Genomic DNA, 20840 nt, shown 5'->3' on the forward strand with positions numbered 1-20840 from the left:
ATCGTCATTTGATTTTTGATAAGGCTATTAAAAATATAAATGGGGGAAAGATTCCCTATTCAATAAATGGTGCTGGGTGAATTGGCTGGTGACCTGTAGAAGACTGAAACTGGACCCACAACTTTCTCCTCTAACAAAAATTGACTCTCACTGGTTAAAGGACTTAAACTTAAGGCACGAAACTATAAAAATTTTTAAGAGAGTGTGCAGGGGAAATGTTTGAAAAAATTGGCCTGGGAGAATACTTTATGAAGAGGACACCCCGGGCAATTGAAGCAACATCAAAAATACGTTACTGGGATGTGATCAAATTAAAAAGCTTCTGCACTGCCAAGAACATACTAAGTAAAGCAAATAGACAGTCCTCAGAATGGGAGAGGATTTTTGCAAGTTATATTTCCAACAAAAGTCTAATAACCAGAATCCACAGGGAACTCGAACTTATTACTAAGAAAAAAACAAGTGATCCCATTTCATTGTGGGCAAGAGACATGAACAGAAGCTTCTCTGAAGAAGACAGGCACATGGCCTACAGACATATGAAAAAATGCTCATCATCTTTAATCATCAGAGAAATGCAAACCAAAACTACTCTGAGATACCATCTAAGTCCAGTAGGAGTAGCCCACATCACAAAATCCCAAAACTACAGATGTTGGTGTGGATGTGGAGAAAAGGGAACACTTCTGCACTGCTGGTGGGAATGCAAGCTAGTAGGTTCCTTTTGGAAGGAGGTTTGGAGAACACTCAAGGATGTAAATGTAGACCTGCTGTTTGATCCTGCAATTCCTCTACTAGGTGAATATCCAAAAGACCAAAAATCATTTATAATAAAGATAGTTGCACCAGATTGTTCACTGCAGCTCAATTCATAATTGCCAAGTCATGGAAGAAGCCCAAGTGCCCATCGACCCATGGATCAATAAATTGTGGTATATGTATACCATGGAATACTATGCAGCATTAAAAAAAAATGGGGACTTTACCTCTTTTATGTTTACATGGATGGAGCTGGAAAATATTCTTCTTAGTAAAGTATCTCAAGAATGGAAAAATAAAATCCAATGTACTCAGTACTTCTGTGAAACCAATTTATAATCACTCACATTTGCATATGAAAAATGAAACACAACTATAGCCTAGCATGAAGGAGGGAAGGGGAAAAAGAGGAGAAGGCAGGGAGGTGGGTTGATAGAGGGAGGGTTAGTAGGAGGACCACACATGTGGAGCACGTTGCAAGTACAAGTTGGATTTATCAGGGGTAGAACACAAATGTCTTACTGCTGTAATTGGGTAAATGAGGTGAAAGCTATGTTGATTAATAAGATGTAAGCACTTAAATTTGTACAAATAATCAACACATTGAATCCCATAATAGCATAAATGTATTTATGATCTATGTACAAATGACTTAATAACAAAAAAAGAAAAGAAATTAAATGCTGAAAATGAAAATAAAAATAAAAATGGGTATTATTCACTTGACAAGGTGGACTAACATTATATACAATGTGAAAATGTTTCTGGAACAACTGGGAATCCACACATAGATGAAGTTAGACTCTGGTTCTCACGTCATACAGAAAAATTATTTTAAAAGGGATCAATGACCTATTCAAGAGCTATGAATAAATGAAATATATGCACGATCACAAATTATGCTATAGTTTCTTAGCAATGAGGAGAAAAAAAGCAAAAAATTAGACTCCATCAAAATTAAAACATTTGTGTCCCTCAAAAGGTGCTATTGAAATGTAAAAAGAGAACTCAGGTAATAGAAAAAAGGATTGGTGGGGTGGGTATGGGAAGGGAGGAGATGGCACACTACAAGCAGAGTTGCTCTGAAGAGGAGGATCAAAAGTTGATGGTATTAAAAGCTGAAAGCAGATGCCTCCTTAAGCATGCTTTATCTTGGAAAGAATGTAGTAAAACACCAGAAAGCAACAGGGACATTCAGAGTGAAGGGGTAATTCCTTTGGCAAGACTAAAGGGCACTTTAGGCAGGCCTGCATTAAGTGGGAAAGGTCGAGAGCCTTGTGGCTACACACTCTACAGCCTTAGTTTCCATTTCCACTCTCCCACCATCACAGACTTCTGGACTGACTGGGAGCTGTTTAGAGTCTGTAAAGAGACATTGCACCAGACGAGAGTGCAGCAGGAGTTTGGATGCTACTGGATTTCTGCAATCAACACCATTCCAGTACTCTCAGACTCTGGGTGCCATGTCCACACCAGACTTCCCTCTGCACCAGCAGCCTTCTCCAGAGACCCTGCTGGACTGGGCATGATGCAGGAAGAGAAAGGATGCTCCTCCTTTGCTATGCCCTGACACTCACTGTGGAGTGCACCTATCTCACCCTACCCAAATCAAAGCAGAGGGGATGCCACAGACACCACCTAAGTCTAACCACTTGGCCTCTGCACTGTCAGTACTGCAGCAATGGCAATGGTGGAAGCCCCTATCATCCTAATCAACCTTTGAGGTTCCCACACTGCCTTGGATCCCTTGGCCATACCCATGCAGCTCTTGCCACAACTCCCAGCCATAGTTGCAGCTCCGTGCTGCCCCTGGAGCTAAGGCTCCATCTCAAGGCTTCAGGACAGCTGCTGGAACTGTTAACTCTTCTCTGTAAGGTCTCCAGTGCTGATCCCAGAACCACAGACCCCACTCACTGTCCCTATCCACTACAATACCTTGCCACAGGGGACACTATATTTGGACTTGCTTTCAGCAAACAACCACGCCCTAGACATTGATGACCACTGCCTAGATTGCCTAACCCAGCTGCAACCATCAGTTCTGTGGGAAAACTGTGGGGAGAGCAATTCCCTCAATGTCTGCCTCATTGAAGGTCTCACCCACTCTCTAACTTGGCCTCCAGTAATAATCTAAGGCCACAGTCTCCAACCCCGAGGCAGCAGACTGGTATCCCAGCCCCAACTCCTGCTTATGGAAAATGTCTTCCGTAAAACTTTGGGACTAGGTCACAAAGCATATGGTAAGCAAGGCTGAGTGCGGGAAACAGCTTCATCTCTATTTATAGCCTCCAACCACTCCCCATTTGTTGGTATCACTGCCTGAGCTATGTCTATGTCTCTCCTCACCACCCATAGAGAAACTGTCTTCCATGAAATTGGCCTCTGGTGCCAAAAAGGCTGGAGAGCACTGATTTAAGAACAGTCCACCACCCCATATGAAGACAGTCAAGCACCAGCTGAAACTGTGACAATCACAGGGAAAAGGGATAAAACAGAACAGTTGATATACAGGCTCTCAGTGCACACACCCCTCTCCCGTCAAGTCAATATGCAAAAATTATAATTAAATATTAGTAAGCTGAACTCAACAATGCATTGTTATGTGATGTGATGATGACCCACTGCACTTTCTTCTAGGAATTTGAGGATGGTAAACATACAAAAAAAAAATGTAATACACACTAAAATGAAGACTAGAAAAATTCACACAACCATCTCAATTGCTATAGAAAAATGTTTCACAAAATTCAACATTATCTGATTAAAAAAATATAAATTAGACACAAAAGGAAAGTTCTTCAAAAAAATAAATAAATAAATAAAAGCCGTCTTGGTGCCTGTGGCTCAAGCAGCTAAGGCTCCAGCCACATACACCTGAGCTGGTGGGTTCAAATCCAGCCCTGGGCCTACAAAACAATGATGGCTGCAACCAAAAAAAATAGCCAGGCGTTGGGGTGGGTGCCTGTAGTCATAGCTCCTTGGGAGGCAGTGGCAGGAGAATTGCTTGAGCACAGGAGTTGAAGGTTGCTATGAGCTGTGATGTCACAGCACTCTACCCAGGGCGACAGCTTGAGGCTCTGTCTTAAAATAAAATAAAATAAAATAAAATAAAATCTATATAGGAAAATCTCTGAGCTAAAGATTCAGAGTTTAATCAGATATTACCACGTTGACATTACCTAAGGTGATATACAGATTCATGTAACCTCCATTAAATAATATTTTTTATAGAATTAAAAGAAATCATTAGGAAATTCATCAGAATCTTTTTTTTTTTTTTTTGTAGAGACAGAGTCTCACATACCACCCTCAGGTAGAGTGCCGTGGCATCACACAGCTCACAGCAACCTCTAACTCTTGGGTTTACGCGATTCTCTTGCCTCAGCCTCCCGAGCAGCTGGGACTACAGGCACCTGCCACAACGCCCGGCTATTTTTTTGTTGCAATTTGGCCGGGGCTGGGTTTGAACCTGCCACCCTCGGCATATGGGGCCGGCGCCCTACTCACTGAGCCACAGGCGCCGCCCGGAAATTCATCAGAATCTTTATGGAACCCAAAAAGAAAACAATCTTGAGAAAGGAATAAAGTTTGACATCCCATACTTTCTTAATTTGAAACCTACTAGGTAACAGAGAGAGACCCTTTCTCAAAAAGGAAAACTGAACAAAATAAACCTCACTTTCAGTTCTAATTAGAATCCTATATCTAATCCATTTCCAATTAGGTCTTTTAGTAAGCATCACCTGGTTCAAGATTTTTTTTTCAACTTTCTGTATATTTTAGACATTTTTGTAAATTTCTGCTTTTCTTATGGTTCCCCCCAACCCCCACTACCAGCACCAAAGGAAAGTGCCAACACAGTCTCCCACTGCCACAAATAATGCAGTTGAACTTCCCACATTTAGGGAAATCAGAAGGGTCAGCACATCCAGAGTGCAAAAGATAAGCCTCACCCAGGGAAAATCACTTTCATAATCATGGTATCTTCCCTGCCAGGTAAGCATCCTACAGTTTTCTTTACAAATTACATTAATACATAAGACTAAGGTTCCTGTGAAGAATCTTTCAGATAAAACAAAATACAAACATTCTTCCATTGGTGGAGTGAATAGCTGAGTTACATAGATAATTTTCTGCGTTTTAATATCATTATGCAATTATGAAATAGGCTTGGTTTATCATCCTAAATAGAAACAGTCCGAAAATAAAGTGCACCAAAGATTATCATTTGAAAATGTTTTATAAACTAAAAGTCTGCCTAGCTTTTTAGAAGTTTAATAATTTTTAGGTTACAATACTTTTAAAACGTATACTGTGACAGTATACACTAAACAGATAGGTATAAAACTAATATGCCGCCTTATAATTGCAACAATAAAGAAGAAAATAAAACTTACTCTCAATGATTCCTGGAAGGAAGAGGCCTGGTATTGTGCATATTTAGCAATTGTAGTATGAGATCTATTACTTTCACAACGCCAGATTTTCTTTGTTCCAGTGGGATCCCAGTTTTCATCTGCTGGTTGTAACAACTGTGTCCTCACTTCTACCATATGTTCATTGTTAGCTTCTACCAAAGTTTTGGTAGAGAAAAGTCCAAGATCTTCATAAATAAATAAGTTTCGTTAATAAAAATAAATTGGTGTTCAGTTCAGTTGAAATTTCGTAACACTTAAAAACAATTTCTTAATGATGTGCTATTAGTTTCCCTAAATATGGTTTCAAGCCATATAGTGCCAGGTTTGCAGTTCTTTAAAATTTGAGAACTTGGGCAGTGCCTGTGGCTCAAGGAGTGGGGCGCCGGCCCCATATGCCGGAGGTGGTGGGTTCAAACCCAGCCCCAGCCAAAAACTGCAAAAAAAAAAAAAAAAAAAAAAAAAAATTTGAGAACTAAATCATGACAGGGTATAATTAGAGGGCTTCATAATTGATAAGTATAATATAATTTATCTCATTCATACATAAAACAACTTTTATTATGTAACCTACCTCACTTATCCTGAATAATGACACCAAATTTAAAACTAAAGTAAAAATTCAATGACAGCTAGCAGAACTACTATCACCTATATCACATACATGCTAGATATATGTATAGAGGTTAATTAAAGATACAGACACAAATGGAGATGGAGACAGAAACAGGGAAAAAAAAACATTAAAATAAACTCGGAACACTTAAAATGTTAAAACTTCTTTTTAGGCTTACCTAACTTCAGAGCTCCAGCAAGACCACGTATTACTGTAACTGGGTTTTTTGGATTTGTACAAAATTGATGTAATGGAGGAAAGAAAGCATCACGTTTATTTTCCAACTGTAAAGTTAAAATGTTTTGTTAGATGTTAAAAAATGTTATACTGTGAGTATCTATCATTTTTTTCTCACCAATCTGACAGTTTAAAATACATCTGAACCATTAATATTTTGTTATTACCTGTTAGTGTTTTACCAGTAGTTTTTTCAGAAATTGTAGAGATGACAAATAAATCTCTCCTTAAAACTACACTTTAAATTTTATTCACTTTAATAAGGTTAACCACATTTTTATGTTACATTAAGATTCATAAAATAATTAAATATTTTAGTTATTCACAAGTATTTCCTAAGTATATTTCCATGACTTCTAGAATGAAAGATTTGAGAGGAGAAATATTCAAAGTTTAAATTGAAAGAGTTTTAAAAACTATCACCAAACTTTAAAAAAAGAAGTAAGCTCATAAAACCATCTTAATTTTCTATTACCTCAAAGTTTCATTTATTTGCATGTCTGTCCCATGAATTTTTATAAAGTAAAAATACCAATAAATTTTAGCTGGGATAAAAGATTAATATCGTAACATCTGTCAAAATAAAAGGGATAAATCTCCAAAATATTCTCTTACAGATACAAGTACTTTAGTTTTTAGCTTAAAATTGTTTTTGTGTTTCCAAAAGGAGTTTAATGGGATTGGTGCCAGAAATTTTCCAGGAGATAAACATAAAAGTTATTTTCATTTATCAACTTTATGTATCAATGACTACATAGCTGAAAAGTAAAAATAGTAATTTTCAAATTGTAGTTTTATAATACTTACCTATATTTATTTAATAACATGAACTTATTACCACATATATAATCTCAACCACTTTTTCTAAAAGTATAAGCATAAAACTGAAATTTTTTTTTTTTTTTTGAGATGAGAGTCTCACTTTGGCAACCTGGGTAGCATAGTGTGGCATCATAGCTTACAGCAAGCTCAATCTCTTGGGCTCAACTGATCCTTTTGCCTCAAACTCTTGAGTAACTGGGAATATAGGCACCCACCACAATGCCTGGCTAGTTTTTCTATTTTTAGTAGAGATGGGGTTTTGCTCTTGTTCACACTGGTCTGGAATTCCTAAGCTCAAGTAATCCACCCCACTCAGCATCCCAGAGTGCAAGGTTTACAAGCATGAGCCACCATGCCCAGTCAAAACTAAATGAATTTTAAGGTCTACATAACTAGCAAGCAGCAGAAACATAGTTTTAGAATCACATTTACTAAAAGCTGACACCAGAACAAGTATCTTGGGCTACTGTCATATAATCCTAGTCAGTACTTGAAAAGACATTAATTTTTCTTCACAAAATCTTTTTAATACACTGTCAATACACTTCAGTGGCAAAGGCCAAATAGTACATATTTTTTGCTTTATGCACTTAGTCTCTTTAGCAAATTCTGCCAATGTATTACAAACGCAATTATAAAGCATATAAATAATAAATTAGTGGGTGGCGCCTGTGGTTCAGTGAGTAGGGTGCCGGCCCCATATACCGAGGGTGCCGGGTTCAAACCCAGCCCCGGCCAAACTGCAACAAAAAAATAGCCAGACGTTGTGGCGGGCGCCTGTAGTCCCAGCTGCTCGGGAGGCTGAGGCAAGAGAATCACGTAAGCCCAAGAGCTGGAGGTTGCTGTGAGCCATGTGACACCACGGCACTCTACCGAGGGCAGTAAAGTGAGACTCTGTCTCTACCAAAAAAAAAAATAATAATAAAATAAATAAATAAATAAATTAGTATGTGTTCCAATAAAAATTTATTTACAGAAAATGGGAGCTGGACACCAGTGGTAGACTAAGAGCACTTATTTGCCATCTCCTAGAATTCAAACGTGTTTTTCTAAAATATTCAATCCATGAGAGTAAATTTAATGTTCTCTAAGGTCATCTGCCTTGCTTTTAAAATAAATCTTTTTTCTAAAAGACAGACAAGTTAGTTTAGACTTTTAATTTATTTTTAGTCAGTTAAGACTCACATATATACTAGGTGTGGGTGGATTCAACTTGTCCTTTGGCAAGGGAGGGTATGGTGAAGTTGGTGGTCTTGGAGGTGGACATTTATCCAACAAAATCCGACTACTAGACAAGCCATTTTTACCTAGATTTCTTTAAAAAAAAAAAAAAAAAAAGCAGAAGAAATATCAGCTATACATTTATTTGGAAAATGAAGATCTCAAGTCTGATGAATAAGACACAAAATAGAAACATATTCTACCGTATTCAGATCCATTCAATGAAAGAAGAGTTAACTTCAGCAGATATTCACTTTGATTTCTTATGTCATGTAAGAAAAAAAAATTCTAGATACACAGGACACAAATTATTGACAAAATCCCTCTTATTTTCACTTGCTCATTTATTTTTTTCACTTCAAAAATAAATATAAACTCTTATCAGATAGAACATGTCTTTACGAACATGTCTTTACCAACATGTTCTATCCTTCCTTTAATGTTCTCCATTTTAAATGTTAAAATACATGATCAAAAACATTAAGTATCTGGGTGGCGCCTGTGGCTCAAAGGAGTAATGCACCAACCCCATATGCCAGAGATGGCAGGTTCAAACCCAGCCCTGGCCAAAAACTGTAAAAAAAAAAAAAAAAAAAAAAAAAAACCTTAAGTATCAACTTTTCCAGACATTAAGTCTTCATAATTTTGTCCAGAACATCATTGTGATGATGTTCAAATTCAGAAAGCCCATTAGTTTTATATTCTAAAATTTATTTCTATGCCTAATATTCAACAAAACTCTATTAACCAAACAAAATAATTTGTAATTTTTATGGTGATGTGTGTTGTTGGCTTTGTGTTCTAACATTGTATTTAATGATTTAATAGTATGTGCATCAACTATGTCTTTAATGGAAAGTATATTTTCTAAATTATTACTTCTGTGATAAAATTACTTCTATACTCCAATTCTTCTTTGAATATAAAACATTAAAAGAAAATTTATAAAGTCTTAACATTTTAACAAATTCAAACAAATTAAAAAATTTAAGCCTTTCTAATCATTCAAGTGTCACCTAATTATTAAATTTCAAAAATAATCACTCTATTAAAATATCCATGAATACTGACTCTTAAAAACATTAACATTTCAGACAAGAATCTCGACACTATTTTGGAAGATCTAAAAAATGCACCAGCATTTACTTTAAGAGAAATCATGTTTTTCATTTCAAATTACAGAATACAAAACAAAATAAAAAAACTATCATATGAACTGTATATCTACTACTATATATTTTACACAAAACATGATTGTTTATTATATAAAGCTTGTTTTCGGGCGGCCCCTGTGGCTCAAGGAGTAGGGCGCCGGTCCCATATGCCGGAGGTGGCCGGTTCAAACCCAGCCCCGGCCAAAAACCACAAAAAAAAAAAAAAAAAAAAAAGCTTGTTTTCTAGAGGAAGAAATGATACAGTATTTTATCAGTAGTATTTTAAGATATAACACGAGTCACGAATTTAATTGTACTAGAAAACATTTTTAATGCCAATTCATTGTGGCACTAAAAACTTAGCTTATACAACATCCTCAGTGAGAAAAACGAAACTAGGAATTTGGACTGCCAGTAGAATTCTGCCTCTGTAATTTCTACTGCCTATTACCAAAAAAAAGTGAATGAAGAGGCAAGTATACATACTCTACGTTTGAAAAGAGAAAGAAAAATATTAAGTATCAGCAAAGGAGCCACACAACTAATTGCTTAAATGTTGAAATTGCAACTTTAAATATGAAGAGAAACACAATCAAATAATATCTAACCATTCCTTACTATATCTCCACCAATTATTAAAGGCAAGTCAGAGGCTTCAGGAATTTATTTAAATAATGTATAAGTTTTTCACAAGGTAGGACTCATAAAGCCTTTCTCTCTCTTAAAATACACATCTACTATCCAACCCTGATGCAAAAGGATACCTCTGCAGACAACAATTGTTTGAATGTATACGCCCAAATTGTCCAAGAGAACTAATGAAACTTTATGGTAATAGTCTTAACTAGAAAGGAAATGATGTTGAAGAAAAGGTAGATTAGGAAAAGACTTACCAATTTATCCCTTTCTAAAAGCTGGTTTCCATGCTTAGCAACTTATTGAAGAAATTAATCATTTTATGTAAAAAATAATTTTAAAATAGTTTATTTTAAAATAGCTTACTTAAGTTCATGTTCAACGTTAGCCATATCATTTAGTATAACAATCAGAAATCCTAGTTACTAGTCAGTAACTCTAGCTCTTTCTCTAAAACGCAGAATTATTTTATACCTAACTTTCAGAATCTACTTTTTTTCTTTCTTTCCATGCTTTTTTCTTTTCTCTTCTTTTTACTTCTTTTCCTTTTGGGGGTGGGGTAAGGTGGGATTTATGTATCCTTAATAGCAAATTAAAAGCTACAGTTAGTGAAATAACCCTTGCAGCCACAGGATATTAGCTATTTCTAAGATGTGCTATTTGTAACCTTTAAAAATAAAATTACACAACTCTGGTAGGGTAAAAGTCCTTTTAGCATGATTAAGCTAAGAGTAAATTTTAAAGATTATACTTTAAATTGAGTGTTTACATTGAGCACAAAGTGAGATATTAAAATCTTCAGTCCACAAAGAAATATGAAATATAAATAGAATTTTTACACAAAAAATTCTTATCATTGCTCCACTACCGCTACCTAAGGTTGCTATAAGCACAAACTATAAAACCATGAAAACCTGATTTAATTTTAGAAGTACATCAATTAATACACATTTAATGGCTAACTCACGATGCCTTCTAATAAAATAATCAGTGTCTAATAATCTAAAACAATTTTAAGATACAGCAATAGAGGAGAAACATAACTCCCAGTATCAAGAAGAGTCCTATATGATAAGCAACAAACAGGAATTGCTTTCAGATTTGAAATTCAAAAACTGTATTAAGTAAAATATCAGCACAGGTTAAAAATACTCTTTACATTGCTTAACACAGTATACTTAAATTTATAAAAATCTTTAAAGATTAAATTTTACTGTGTTTAAACTTTGCATGTTTGTTTTTAAAGTGACATAAATTCTGTAAAAGTTACTGTGATAATGGTTGCACACATCTGGGAAAACCAAATGAACTGCATAAGTGAACTGTACGTTATGTGAATAATACATATCTCAATAAAGTTGTTTTTAATCAGAATCCTACAATGTTATAATAGTATCAAAGAAAGTGTTCCTGATTCTTATTTCTTCTTTTTCTAGGGGAAGAGAATGAAAGTTAATATTTAAAAATTTCTGAATTCCACTTCTTCTAAGATTAGTTGACTATGGCTACTCTTACCAGAATGGTTCTCCTTTGTCTCTCCTGTCCACTTTTTAATTTCTTCTGGAATCTAACAAAATGTCTTTTCAAGGTTAGAAGAGATGGCTTAAAAATCAGTAAAGTCCACTCCTACTGTAACATTTACTAGTACAGAGAAAACAAACAGTAGGACTTTCCAGTCTTTCTGTTTTCTACTAAGTATGATTTAATTCATTCTTATTTTACTCCCCAGAATAAGGTCAATCACCAGGTACCAATAATCTTAAGAACACAAAAAGGTCAGTATGACAATGATATAACCTCTCCAATAAAGCAGTTTATAGAAAAATGTTTCTCATATCTAATATTGTTGCAAAGTAAAATCATAACTTTCAAATATAATAAAGCTCCTTATGAAATGTGTTTTTATGTAACTATATTCTCTATGCACACTTTCTATTTCTTAAAAGATCAAAATCATATTTCAGTTTTCTGATCTAGTAGTTGGTAGTAAAACATTTTTCACTGTCTCCACACTAACCTGCATGCCTTTAGAACTTCTGTTGAACTGGGGTATATGGACACAGACATTGATGGTAGGAACGGAGGAGTAGATTTGCAGCTAACTAAAGGCAAGTCCTCTTTTGTACAGTTCTGTGAGTTCTCTAGCCCTTCTCCATTAATTCTGTGTAACCCACTGTGAAGATTGTTAAGGCTGGAAACACCGTTTGTACTTGTCTGCTCAAGGGATTTTGGAGAAGGTGTTGCTGTAGAAATGGCTGAAGAGGGCGAAGAGGCAATAGAATTATCCATCTTTGTATGAAGAGATGGTTGAATATTATTCACTTTGTTGCAGGATCCAGTACCCACACTGCCATTGGCTTTTCCAATCAACAAAGCAGAAAGCTGAGGATTGTCTGCAATAAATAGATTTGGTGTCACAGAATTTCCATGGTTAGGACTGGAAACAGTATCTGCCATCAACTGATGAACATGATTACAAAGTCCTTCTACACCACCACAGTCATTAGATGTGTCTCCAGTAAGCCTGATTGTTTCAGACACCAAGGCTCTATTTCTTGAAAGCTTGCTCTCTTTGGTAGAGGTAATGCCTTGCTGTCCACCTGAGGTAGCAATATGACAGAAGAGGTGATTGAGAGCATCCCTCTGTGGTACTGAATTACTAGGCAGAGTGCGATGTCCATTCTGATTTTGAGTACCAGTCCTAGCTGCTGGGAGATACTGGGAAGTCCCAGCGGGAAACAGAGGTTGTTCATTAATAGGTCTTGCCAAATGTGAACTCTGACCTTTATGAAGCCCCTAAAAAAATTAAAACAAACAAACAAAAAAAAAAACAGGAAGGAAGGTAAAAAGGAGTGATGGAAGGAAGAGAAGTAAGGAGAGAGGAAAGGAGGGAGGGAAGGAAGACAAGGGAAGAGAAAGAAAGGGAGAAAAAATTGGTTAAAATCTATTTTATGCAAACTTAGAATGCAATAAGAGCAAAGTCATCTTTTAAACTACATTACACATTACCTATATAGATATATATAATCTAAATCCAAAAATTATTTCATTTTTTTTTTTTTTTTTTTTTGTGGAGACAGAGTCTCACTGTACCGCCCTCGGGTAGAGTGCCATGGCGTCACACGGCTCACAGCAACCTCTAACTCTTGGGCTTAAGCGATTCTCTTGCCTCAGCCTCCCGAGCAGCTGGGACTACAGGTGCCCGCCACAACGCCCGGCTATTTTTCTGTTGCAGTTTGGCCGGGGCTGGGTCCGAACCCGCCACCCTCGGCATATGGGGCCGGCGTCCTACTCACTGAGCCACAGGCGCCACCCTCCTAAAATTATTTCAAAGTTTGATAATTAACAGATTAAAGAGGGTAGCATATTTTAGAGAAATTGTTCTAACTTGGCTACTTTAACTTCATTTCATGTATTAGTTTACTAAAATTTTTCTTCACGTAAGGGTTTAAGAATTTTAAATTGTTCAATGCTGAACATATACATTTTTTCATCTTAATAGAAATGTATCTCTAAATTTAGAAGTGGAAAACATATATATGGACATTATCAATTAAACCCATGAAAATAAACAAAGTCAGTCACTGGTTTATGTTTTTTATTAAGTTTAAATATAAAGTGTTTTTTTTATATTAAAAAAATTAGCAGTATAAATAGCAATGCAGATCTGGAAGCTTTAAATCCATAAAATGAGTTTAGGAATACTTTAAATATGTTTATTTCTCTACCTTTTCAACCTCCAAGCTGGCAAAAATATTATAGCTATAACCTCCCCAACTAACAACTTAGGAACAGCCCTTTCCCCAAATTTGTGTAATCAGAACAATAAATTAAAACATTTGAGAGTACTTTTCCATACTTAACTAACAGTTTTCAATAAAAAAGAAAGTAACTTTGCAGAATAAAAATAGTGAATTAAGTAATCTTTACTTGAAGTTTGTTACTAGAAAGCAAACTGCTTTAAGGAGAAGATGCTGATTATATTTTCCTGACAAAATCATATCTAATTTCTCAATAATACTAATTGAAATAACAAAAAATTTCTAAAACAACAATGTAATAGTTTCTAAACTAATCTATTTATAGAACATGAAAACTATTAACTTCTTTGGGGTTTGAAAAATTATAATTACCTTAGAACCCTAGAATATTTAAGAATTACCATGTGATGAATCACTATTTTATCTATTCATTAGCAAAGTTAGATGTCTTCTTGCTTTTATATAAAATAGAACTGGCCACTAATAAGCTATAATGTAACAAAAATTCAGCTCACAAGTTGTTAATACACTAACATCATTTTCTAATTAAAATCTGCTGACACTCTTCTTAGATCTAGTTTTAATATTTAAAAAATCTTAAACTAACAATGTAATATTTCTAATCAGAAAGATCTATACTCCACCTCTTTAAAATCGGATACATTATAAATGATACAAATTAGAGTGTAATAGAATGCAATTTAAAAAAATAATTTAGAAAGTAAAAGGTCACAATCATAATTTATACAAAATTCCTATTATACTTAAAACTGTTTTCATGAAATAAAAATAGTGAATACATAATGTAATCAAAATCCAAAATATTCAAGAAAGGATGTAGATAAAAATTAAAAATCAATCATAAAAATTTACTCCCAGGCTAATCAACTAAAAAATAAGCAAGGTGAAATTTAACAATTCGTTTATTTCTCTAGCTGCACTTCAAGGTATTTTGAGTTATAAATTCTTTACAGGCAGGCCATGGTACATTGAAAACAAACGGACGACTTAAAAAACTGGAATGCAACTTTGAATATTTTAACCTAAACATGAAGATTTAATACACAGAATATAGAAGCCGTATGGTCTACGAAAACAAAGTTGATCATAATCAGTAGCTAATTGATTACTACTGATTGATTACAATTGATTACAACCCAGAGTTATTATGCTAAAAATTAAAACTAAGAAAAAGAACAAAAGACTGACTGCACACTTTAGGATGATACTTCTAAAAATTAGGCTCAGCAAATTACTGAGAAAAAATGGGGCAAAGAAAGTAGAAAACAGAGTAGCTGCAATGTAGTAAATATTTAAAATGCCCAATATCCAATTTTTAAAAATTGCCGAACATGTAAAAGTGGAAATTATTCCAAAGATTTGAAAAAAATCAAGAAGACTTAAAACTGATACAAAACCTTAAATTATAAATCCAAATTCAATTAGCACTGAATAAGATAAAAAGCACACAAAAAAAGAAACCAAAAACAAATTGTAGCTGTCCCATTATAATTAAATTGTTAAAAACGAAGAACAGAAAATCTAAAAATAGTAAAAAATATAATTCATCATCTTAGAAGGGAAACTGAGGTGGTTAACAGACTTATAAAAATTAGATGCCAAAAGTCAGTGAAATGACAAATTCAAAAATTCCAAATAAACAAAATTACAAATAAGAAGTAAAGTAAACTTAAAAAAAAAAAAAAAGCTGAAATAAAGACATTCCCACAAGGCACCTACTAAGTAACAGAGGTATACAAAATACTAACAAAATCATCTAAATTAAGTAACATCAGATATTAACTCAGGTCCACAACAAGGAATGAATATCACTGGAAATTTTTTTAGGCAATTGCAGCAACAATAAGAAGAATTAAAGGGAGGAGGCAAGATGGCCCACTGGAGCCAGCTTTCCACAGAGGCTCCCATCCAGAAAGAGAGTTAAAGGACAGAAGTTTAGCATGTAAGCTGATGGTCTGGAGCTGAGCCAAGAGAGAAGGTTGAAGAACACACATCAACCCTGCTGAGGGGAGCTACGACCCCAAGGATACAAACAGTAGGTACAAAATCCATTGCCATGCAGATGGGAATCCCCTTCCCCATGAGAACAGTTTGCAGTATACTTTCTATAAACAAGGGAGCAGAGTTCAAAGGTCCTCCCATTTTATCCCATGGGAGAGACCCTCTAAAAATCAGACTTCCTTCCCCTACTAGGGTGCCATGGTACTCTCCTGACAGGCATAAAACTGTATAAAACTGTATGTATTTTCTACCTGCAATTTTGAACTCTCAGCACTTCCCTCCACTCTCATCCCAAGGTCTGGAAACCTGTCCCCCGTGGAGTACAGATTCTTAGGCATTTTCTCAAATGACAGGGTGTGAGTTGTTGCAGGTCTGTGCTGACACACACCCCAGGGATATTTTGGAAGGACACACCCTGTCTCTGGGCAACCAGAGAAAGCTGGGCATCTTCTCCAGTGGCAAACACTGGTGGAATAGCTCTGAAATGCTAATGCAGGCCCTGTGAGCAAAGGGTATTGCCTGAGACGGGACCAGGCTGGGCAGAGCAACAGGAGATGAAGATCTAATAAATACAGTAGAATCCCTCAGTAACAGAGTGGAGCAAGCAGAAGAAAAAATTTCTGACATTAAAGACAAAGCTTTTGAATGCTCCCAACTGCTCAAAGAGGAAGAGACATGGAGACCAAAAACAGATCATTCTCTCAGAGAGCTCTGGGATAATTCGAAGAAAACTAATATTCGCCTTACAGGGAACCCCGAAGGCAACAAAGTGGCTTTGCAAAGCACAGAGGCCCTTCTTCAGAAGATTGTGAAGGAGAATTTTCCAGACATGACAAAAGATTCTGAAATTCAAATAGCAGACAGTTTCAGAACCCCAGCATGACTCAATCCAAATAAGACAACTTCCAGACATATCATAATTAACTTCACTAAAATTAATATGAAGGAGAAAATTCTGAAAGCGGCCAAATGTAAGAAAACCATAACCTACAAGGGGAAGAATATTAGAATGATTGCAAATCTCTCTGCTGAAGCCTTTCAAGCTAGAAAAGGGTGGTCATCGACTTTTAATCTCCTAAAACAAAATAACTTTCAACCCAGGATCCTGAATCCAGCTCAACTGAGTTTCATTTATGACGGAAAAATTAAATACTTTAATAACATTTACATGTTGAAGAAATTTGCTATAACTAAACCAGCTCTCCAGGATATTCTCAAACCTATCTTCTATAATGACCAGCGCAATTCTCCACCACAAAAGTAAACTCACCCAGGAACTTTTGATCAAATTCCAATTTCCACAGTGGTGAAAGGATTAAAAATGACCGCTGGACTTTCGAAAAACTCAATACTCAAAATTCTACCAGGCATACCAATATTCTCAATTAATGTGAATGGCTTAAATTGTCCTCTAAAGAGGCACAGGTTGGCTGACTGGATACAAAAACTCAGGCCAGATACTTGCTGCATACAAGATTGCCATTGTACCTTAAAAGTTAAATATAGACTCAGGGGGAAGGGATGGTCATTTATACTTCAGGCAAATGGAAATCAGAAAAAAGCAAGAGTTGCGATTTTATTTGCAGATATAATAGGCTTTAAACCAACAAAAGGAAAGGTAAGAATAGTCACTTCATATTTGTTAAAGATTAACACTTAATAGGATGAGATTTCAATTATTAACATTTATGCACCCAGCAAGAATGTGCCTTGATTTATAAGAGAGACTCTAACAGACATGAGCAACTTGATTTCCTCTAGCTCCGTAACAGTCGGAGATTTTAAAACTCCTTTGGCAGTGTTGGATAGATCCTCCAATAAGAAGCTGAGCAATGAAATTTTAGATTTAAACCTAACCATCCAACATTAGATTTAACAAACATCACAGAACATTTCATCCTAACAAAACTGAATACACATTCTTCTCATCAGTCCATGGAACATACTCCAAAATTGTTCACATCTTAGGTCACAAGTCTAACCTCAGTACATTTACAATAACAGAAATTATTCCTTTCATTTTCTCAGACCATCATGGAATAAAAGTTGAACTCAGTAACAAGAGGAATCTGCATACTCATACAAAAATATGGACACTAAATAACTTTACGTTGAAAGATAACTGGGTCAGAGATAAGATTAAGAAGGAAATTACCAAAATTTTGGAACAAACTGATAATGAAGACAAGAATTATCAGAACCTTTGGGATACTGCAAAGGCAGTTCTAAGAGGAAAATGTATAGCACTGCAAGCCTTCCTCAAGAGAACAGAAAGGGAGGAAGTTAAATTAATGGGACATCTCAAGCAACTGGAAAAGGAAGAACATTCCAATCCCAAACCCAAAAGAAAAGAAATAACCAAAATTAGACCAGAATTACATGAAATTGAAAACAAAAGAATTATACAACAGATCAATAAATCGAAAAGTTGGTTTTTTGAAAATGTCAATAAAATAGATAAACCTTTGGCTAACCTAACAAGGAAAAAAAGAGTAAAATCTCGGGCGGCGCCTGTGGCTCAGTGAGTAGGGCGCCAGCCCCATATGCCGAGGGTGGCGGGTTCAAACCCAGCCCCGGCCAAACTGCAACCAAAAAATAGCCGGGTGTTGTGGCGGGCGCCTGTAGTCCCAGCTGCTCGGGAGGCTGAGGCAAGAGAATCGCGTAAGCCCAAGGGTTAAGAGGTTGCTGTGAGCCATGTGACGCCACGGCACTCTACCCGAGGGCGGTACGGTGAGACTCTGTCTCTACAAAAAAAAAAAAAAAAAAAGAGTAAAATCTCTAATTTCAACAATCAGAAACGACAAAGATGAAATAAGAACAGACTCCTCAGAAATTCAAAAAATCCTTAATGAATATTACAAGAAACTTTATTCTCAGAAATATGAAAATCTAAAGGAAATTGACCAATACTTCAAAGAACGCCATCTTCCTAGACTTAGGTAGAATCAAGTGGAAATGTTGAACAGGCCTATATCAAGTTCTGAAATAGCATCAACTATACAAAATCTCCTTAAAAAGAAAAGCAGGAGACCAGATGGCTTCATGTCAGAATACTACCAAATCTTTAAAGAGCAACTAGTACCTATATTATTCAACCTTTTCCAAAATATAGAAAAAGAAGGAATACTACCCAAAATATTCTATGACACAAACATCACCTTGATCCCCCAAACAAGGAAAAGACCCAACAAGAAAAGAAAATTATAGACCAATATCACTAATAAATATTTATGCAAAAATATTCAACAAGATCCTAACAAACAGAATCCAACAACACATCAAAAAAATTATATACCATGATCAAGTGGGTTTTACCCCAGGGTCTAAAGGCTGGTTCAATGTATGTAAATCTATAAATATAACTCATCACATAAACAAATTAAAAAAACAAGACGTATGACTCTTTCAATTGATGCACAAAAAGCTTTTGATAATATCCAGCATCCCTTCATGATCAGAACACTTAAGCAAATGGGTATAGAAGGGACATTTCTTAAATTGATAAAGGCCATCTACAGCAAACCCACAGCCAATATCGTATTGAATGGAGTTAAATTGAAATCATTTCCACTCAGATCAGGAACCAGGCAAGGTTGCCTATTGTCTCCACTGCTTTTTAACATTGTAATGGAAATCTTAGCCATCACAATTAGGCAAGAAAAGGCGATCGAAGGTATTCACATAGGGTCAGAAAAGATCAAACTTTCACTCTTCGCAAATAATATGGTATATCTGGAAAACACCAGGGATTCTACTACAAAACTCTTAGAAGTGATCAAGGAATACAGCAGCATCTCAGGTTACAAAGTCAACACTCATAAATCTGTAGCCTTTATATATACCAGTAACAGTCAAGCTGAAAAAAAAGTCAAGGACTCTATTCCGTTCACAGTGGCACCAAAGAAGATGAAATTATTGAGAGTTTACCTAACAAAGGACGGGAAAGAGCTCTATAAAGAGAACTATGAAACTCTAAGAAAAGAAACAGCTGAAGATGTTAACAAATGGAAAAACATATCATGCTCACGGCTGGGAAGAATCAACATTGTTTAAATGTCCATACTACCCAAAGTAATATACAATTTTAATGCAACCTCTATTAAAGCTCCACTGTCATACTTTAAGGATCTTGAAAAAATACTTTGTTTTATATGGAATGAGAAAAACCACGAATAGCCAAGACATTACTCAGAAATAAAAACAAAGCAGGAGGAATCATGCTACCAGACCTCAGACTATACTATAAATCAATAGTGATCAAAACAGCATGGTATTGGCACAAAAACAGAAAATGTATGGAACAGAATAGAGAACCAAGAGATGAACCCAGCTACTTATCGTTAATCGATCTTTGACAAGCCAATTAAAAACATTCAGTGGGGAAAAGATTCCTTTTTAACAAATGGTGCTGGATGAACTGGCAGGCGACCTGTAGAAGACTGAAACTGGACCCACACCTTTCACCATTAACTAAAATAGACTCTCACTGGATTAAAAATTTAAACTTTAGGCATGAAGCTATAAAAATACTAGAATAAAGTGCAGGGAAAACTCTTGATGAAATTGGCCTGGGTGAATATTTTATGGGAGGACCCTAAGGGCAATTGAAGCAGCATCAAAAATACACTACTGACAAAGGTTTAATAACCAGAATCCATAGAGAACTCAAATGTATTAGCAAGAAAAGAACAAGTGATCCCATCTCAGAGTGGGCAAGAGACTTGAAGAGAAACTTCTCTGAAGACAGAAACATGGCCTACAAACATGAAAAAATGCTCACCATCCTTAAACAGCAGAGAAATGCAAATAAACTACTTTGAGATATCATCTAATTCCTGTAAGATTAGCTCACATCATAAAATCCCAAAACTAGAGATGTTGGTGTGGATGTGGAGAAAAGGGAACTACATTCCTTTTGAAAAGATGTTTGGAGAACACTTAGAGATCTAAAAATAGACCTGCCACCGATCCTGTAATTCCTCTATTAGGTATATTCCCAGAAGACCAAAAATCACATTATAACAAAGATATTTGTACCAGAATGTTTATTGCAGGCCAATTCAGAATGGATAAGTCATAAAAGAAGCCCAAGTGCCTATCGATCCACGAATGGATTAATAAATTGTGGTATGTGTACACCATGGAATATCATGCAGCCTTAAAGAAAGATGGAGACTTTAACTCTTTCATGTTTACA

At 35.6% G+C, this 20840-nt stretch overlaps 1 protein-coding gene and 1 non-coding gene across 5 annotated transcripts in view; both read right to left on the bottom strand.

The window, feature by feature from the left end:
- Nucleotides 1–20840, bottom strand: part of LOC128578987 (histone demethylase UTY) — a 224939-nt gene that overhangs the window by 30300 nt on the left and 173799 nt on the right. For all 4 annotated transcript variants that reach the window (XM_053581315.1, XM_053581314.1, XM_053581313.1 and 1 more), the window contains 4 exons: nucleotides 11878–12656; nucleotides 8035–8164; nucleotides 5969–6074; nucleotides 5157–5362 (listed from right to left, as the gene is read on the bottom strand). In XM_053581315.1, coding sequence (XP_053437290.1) covers nucleotides 5157–5362; nucleotides 5969–6074; nucleotides 8035–8164; nucleotides 11878–12656 — 1221 coding nt within the window. The remainder of the gene's footprint in view (nucleotides 1–5156; nucleotides 5363–5968; nucleotides 6075–8034; nucleotides 8165–11877; nucleotides 12657–20840) is intronic.
- On the bottom strand, nucleotides 4600–4763 carry LOC128579207 (U1 spliceosomal RNA). The gene has a single exon (XR_008378081.1). It is a non-coding gene; the product is annotated as a U1 spliceosomal RNA (small nuclear RNA).

This window comes from Nycticebus coucang, chromosome Y (assembly GCF_027406575.1).
Source record: "Nycticebus coucang isolate mNycCou1 chromosome Y, mNycCou1.pri, whole genome shotgun sequence".
Taxonomy (NCBI): domain Eukaryota; kingdom Metazoa; phylum Chordata; class Mammalia; order Primates; family Lorisidae; genus Nycticebus; species Nycticebus coucang.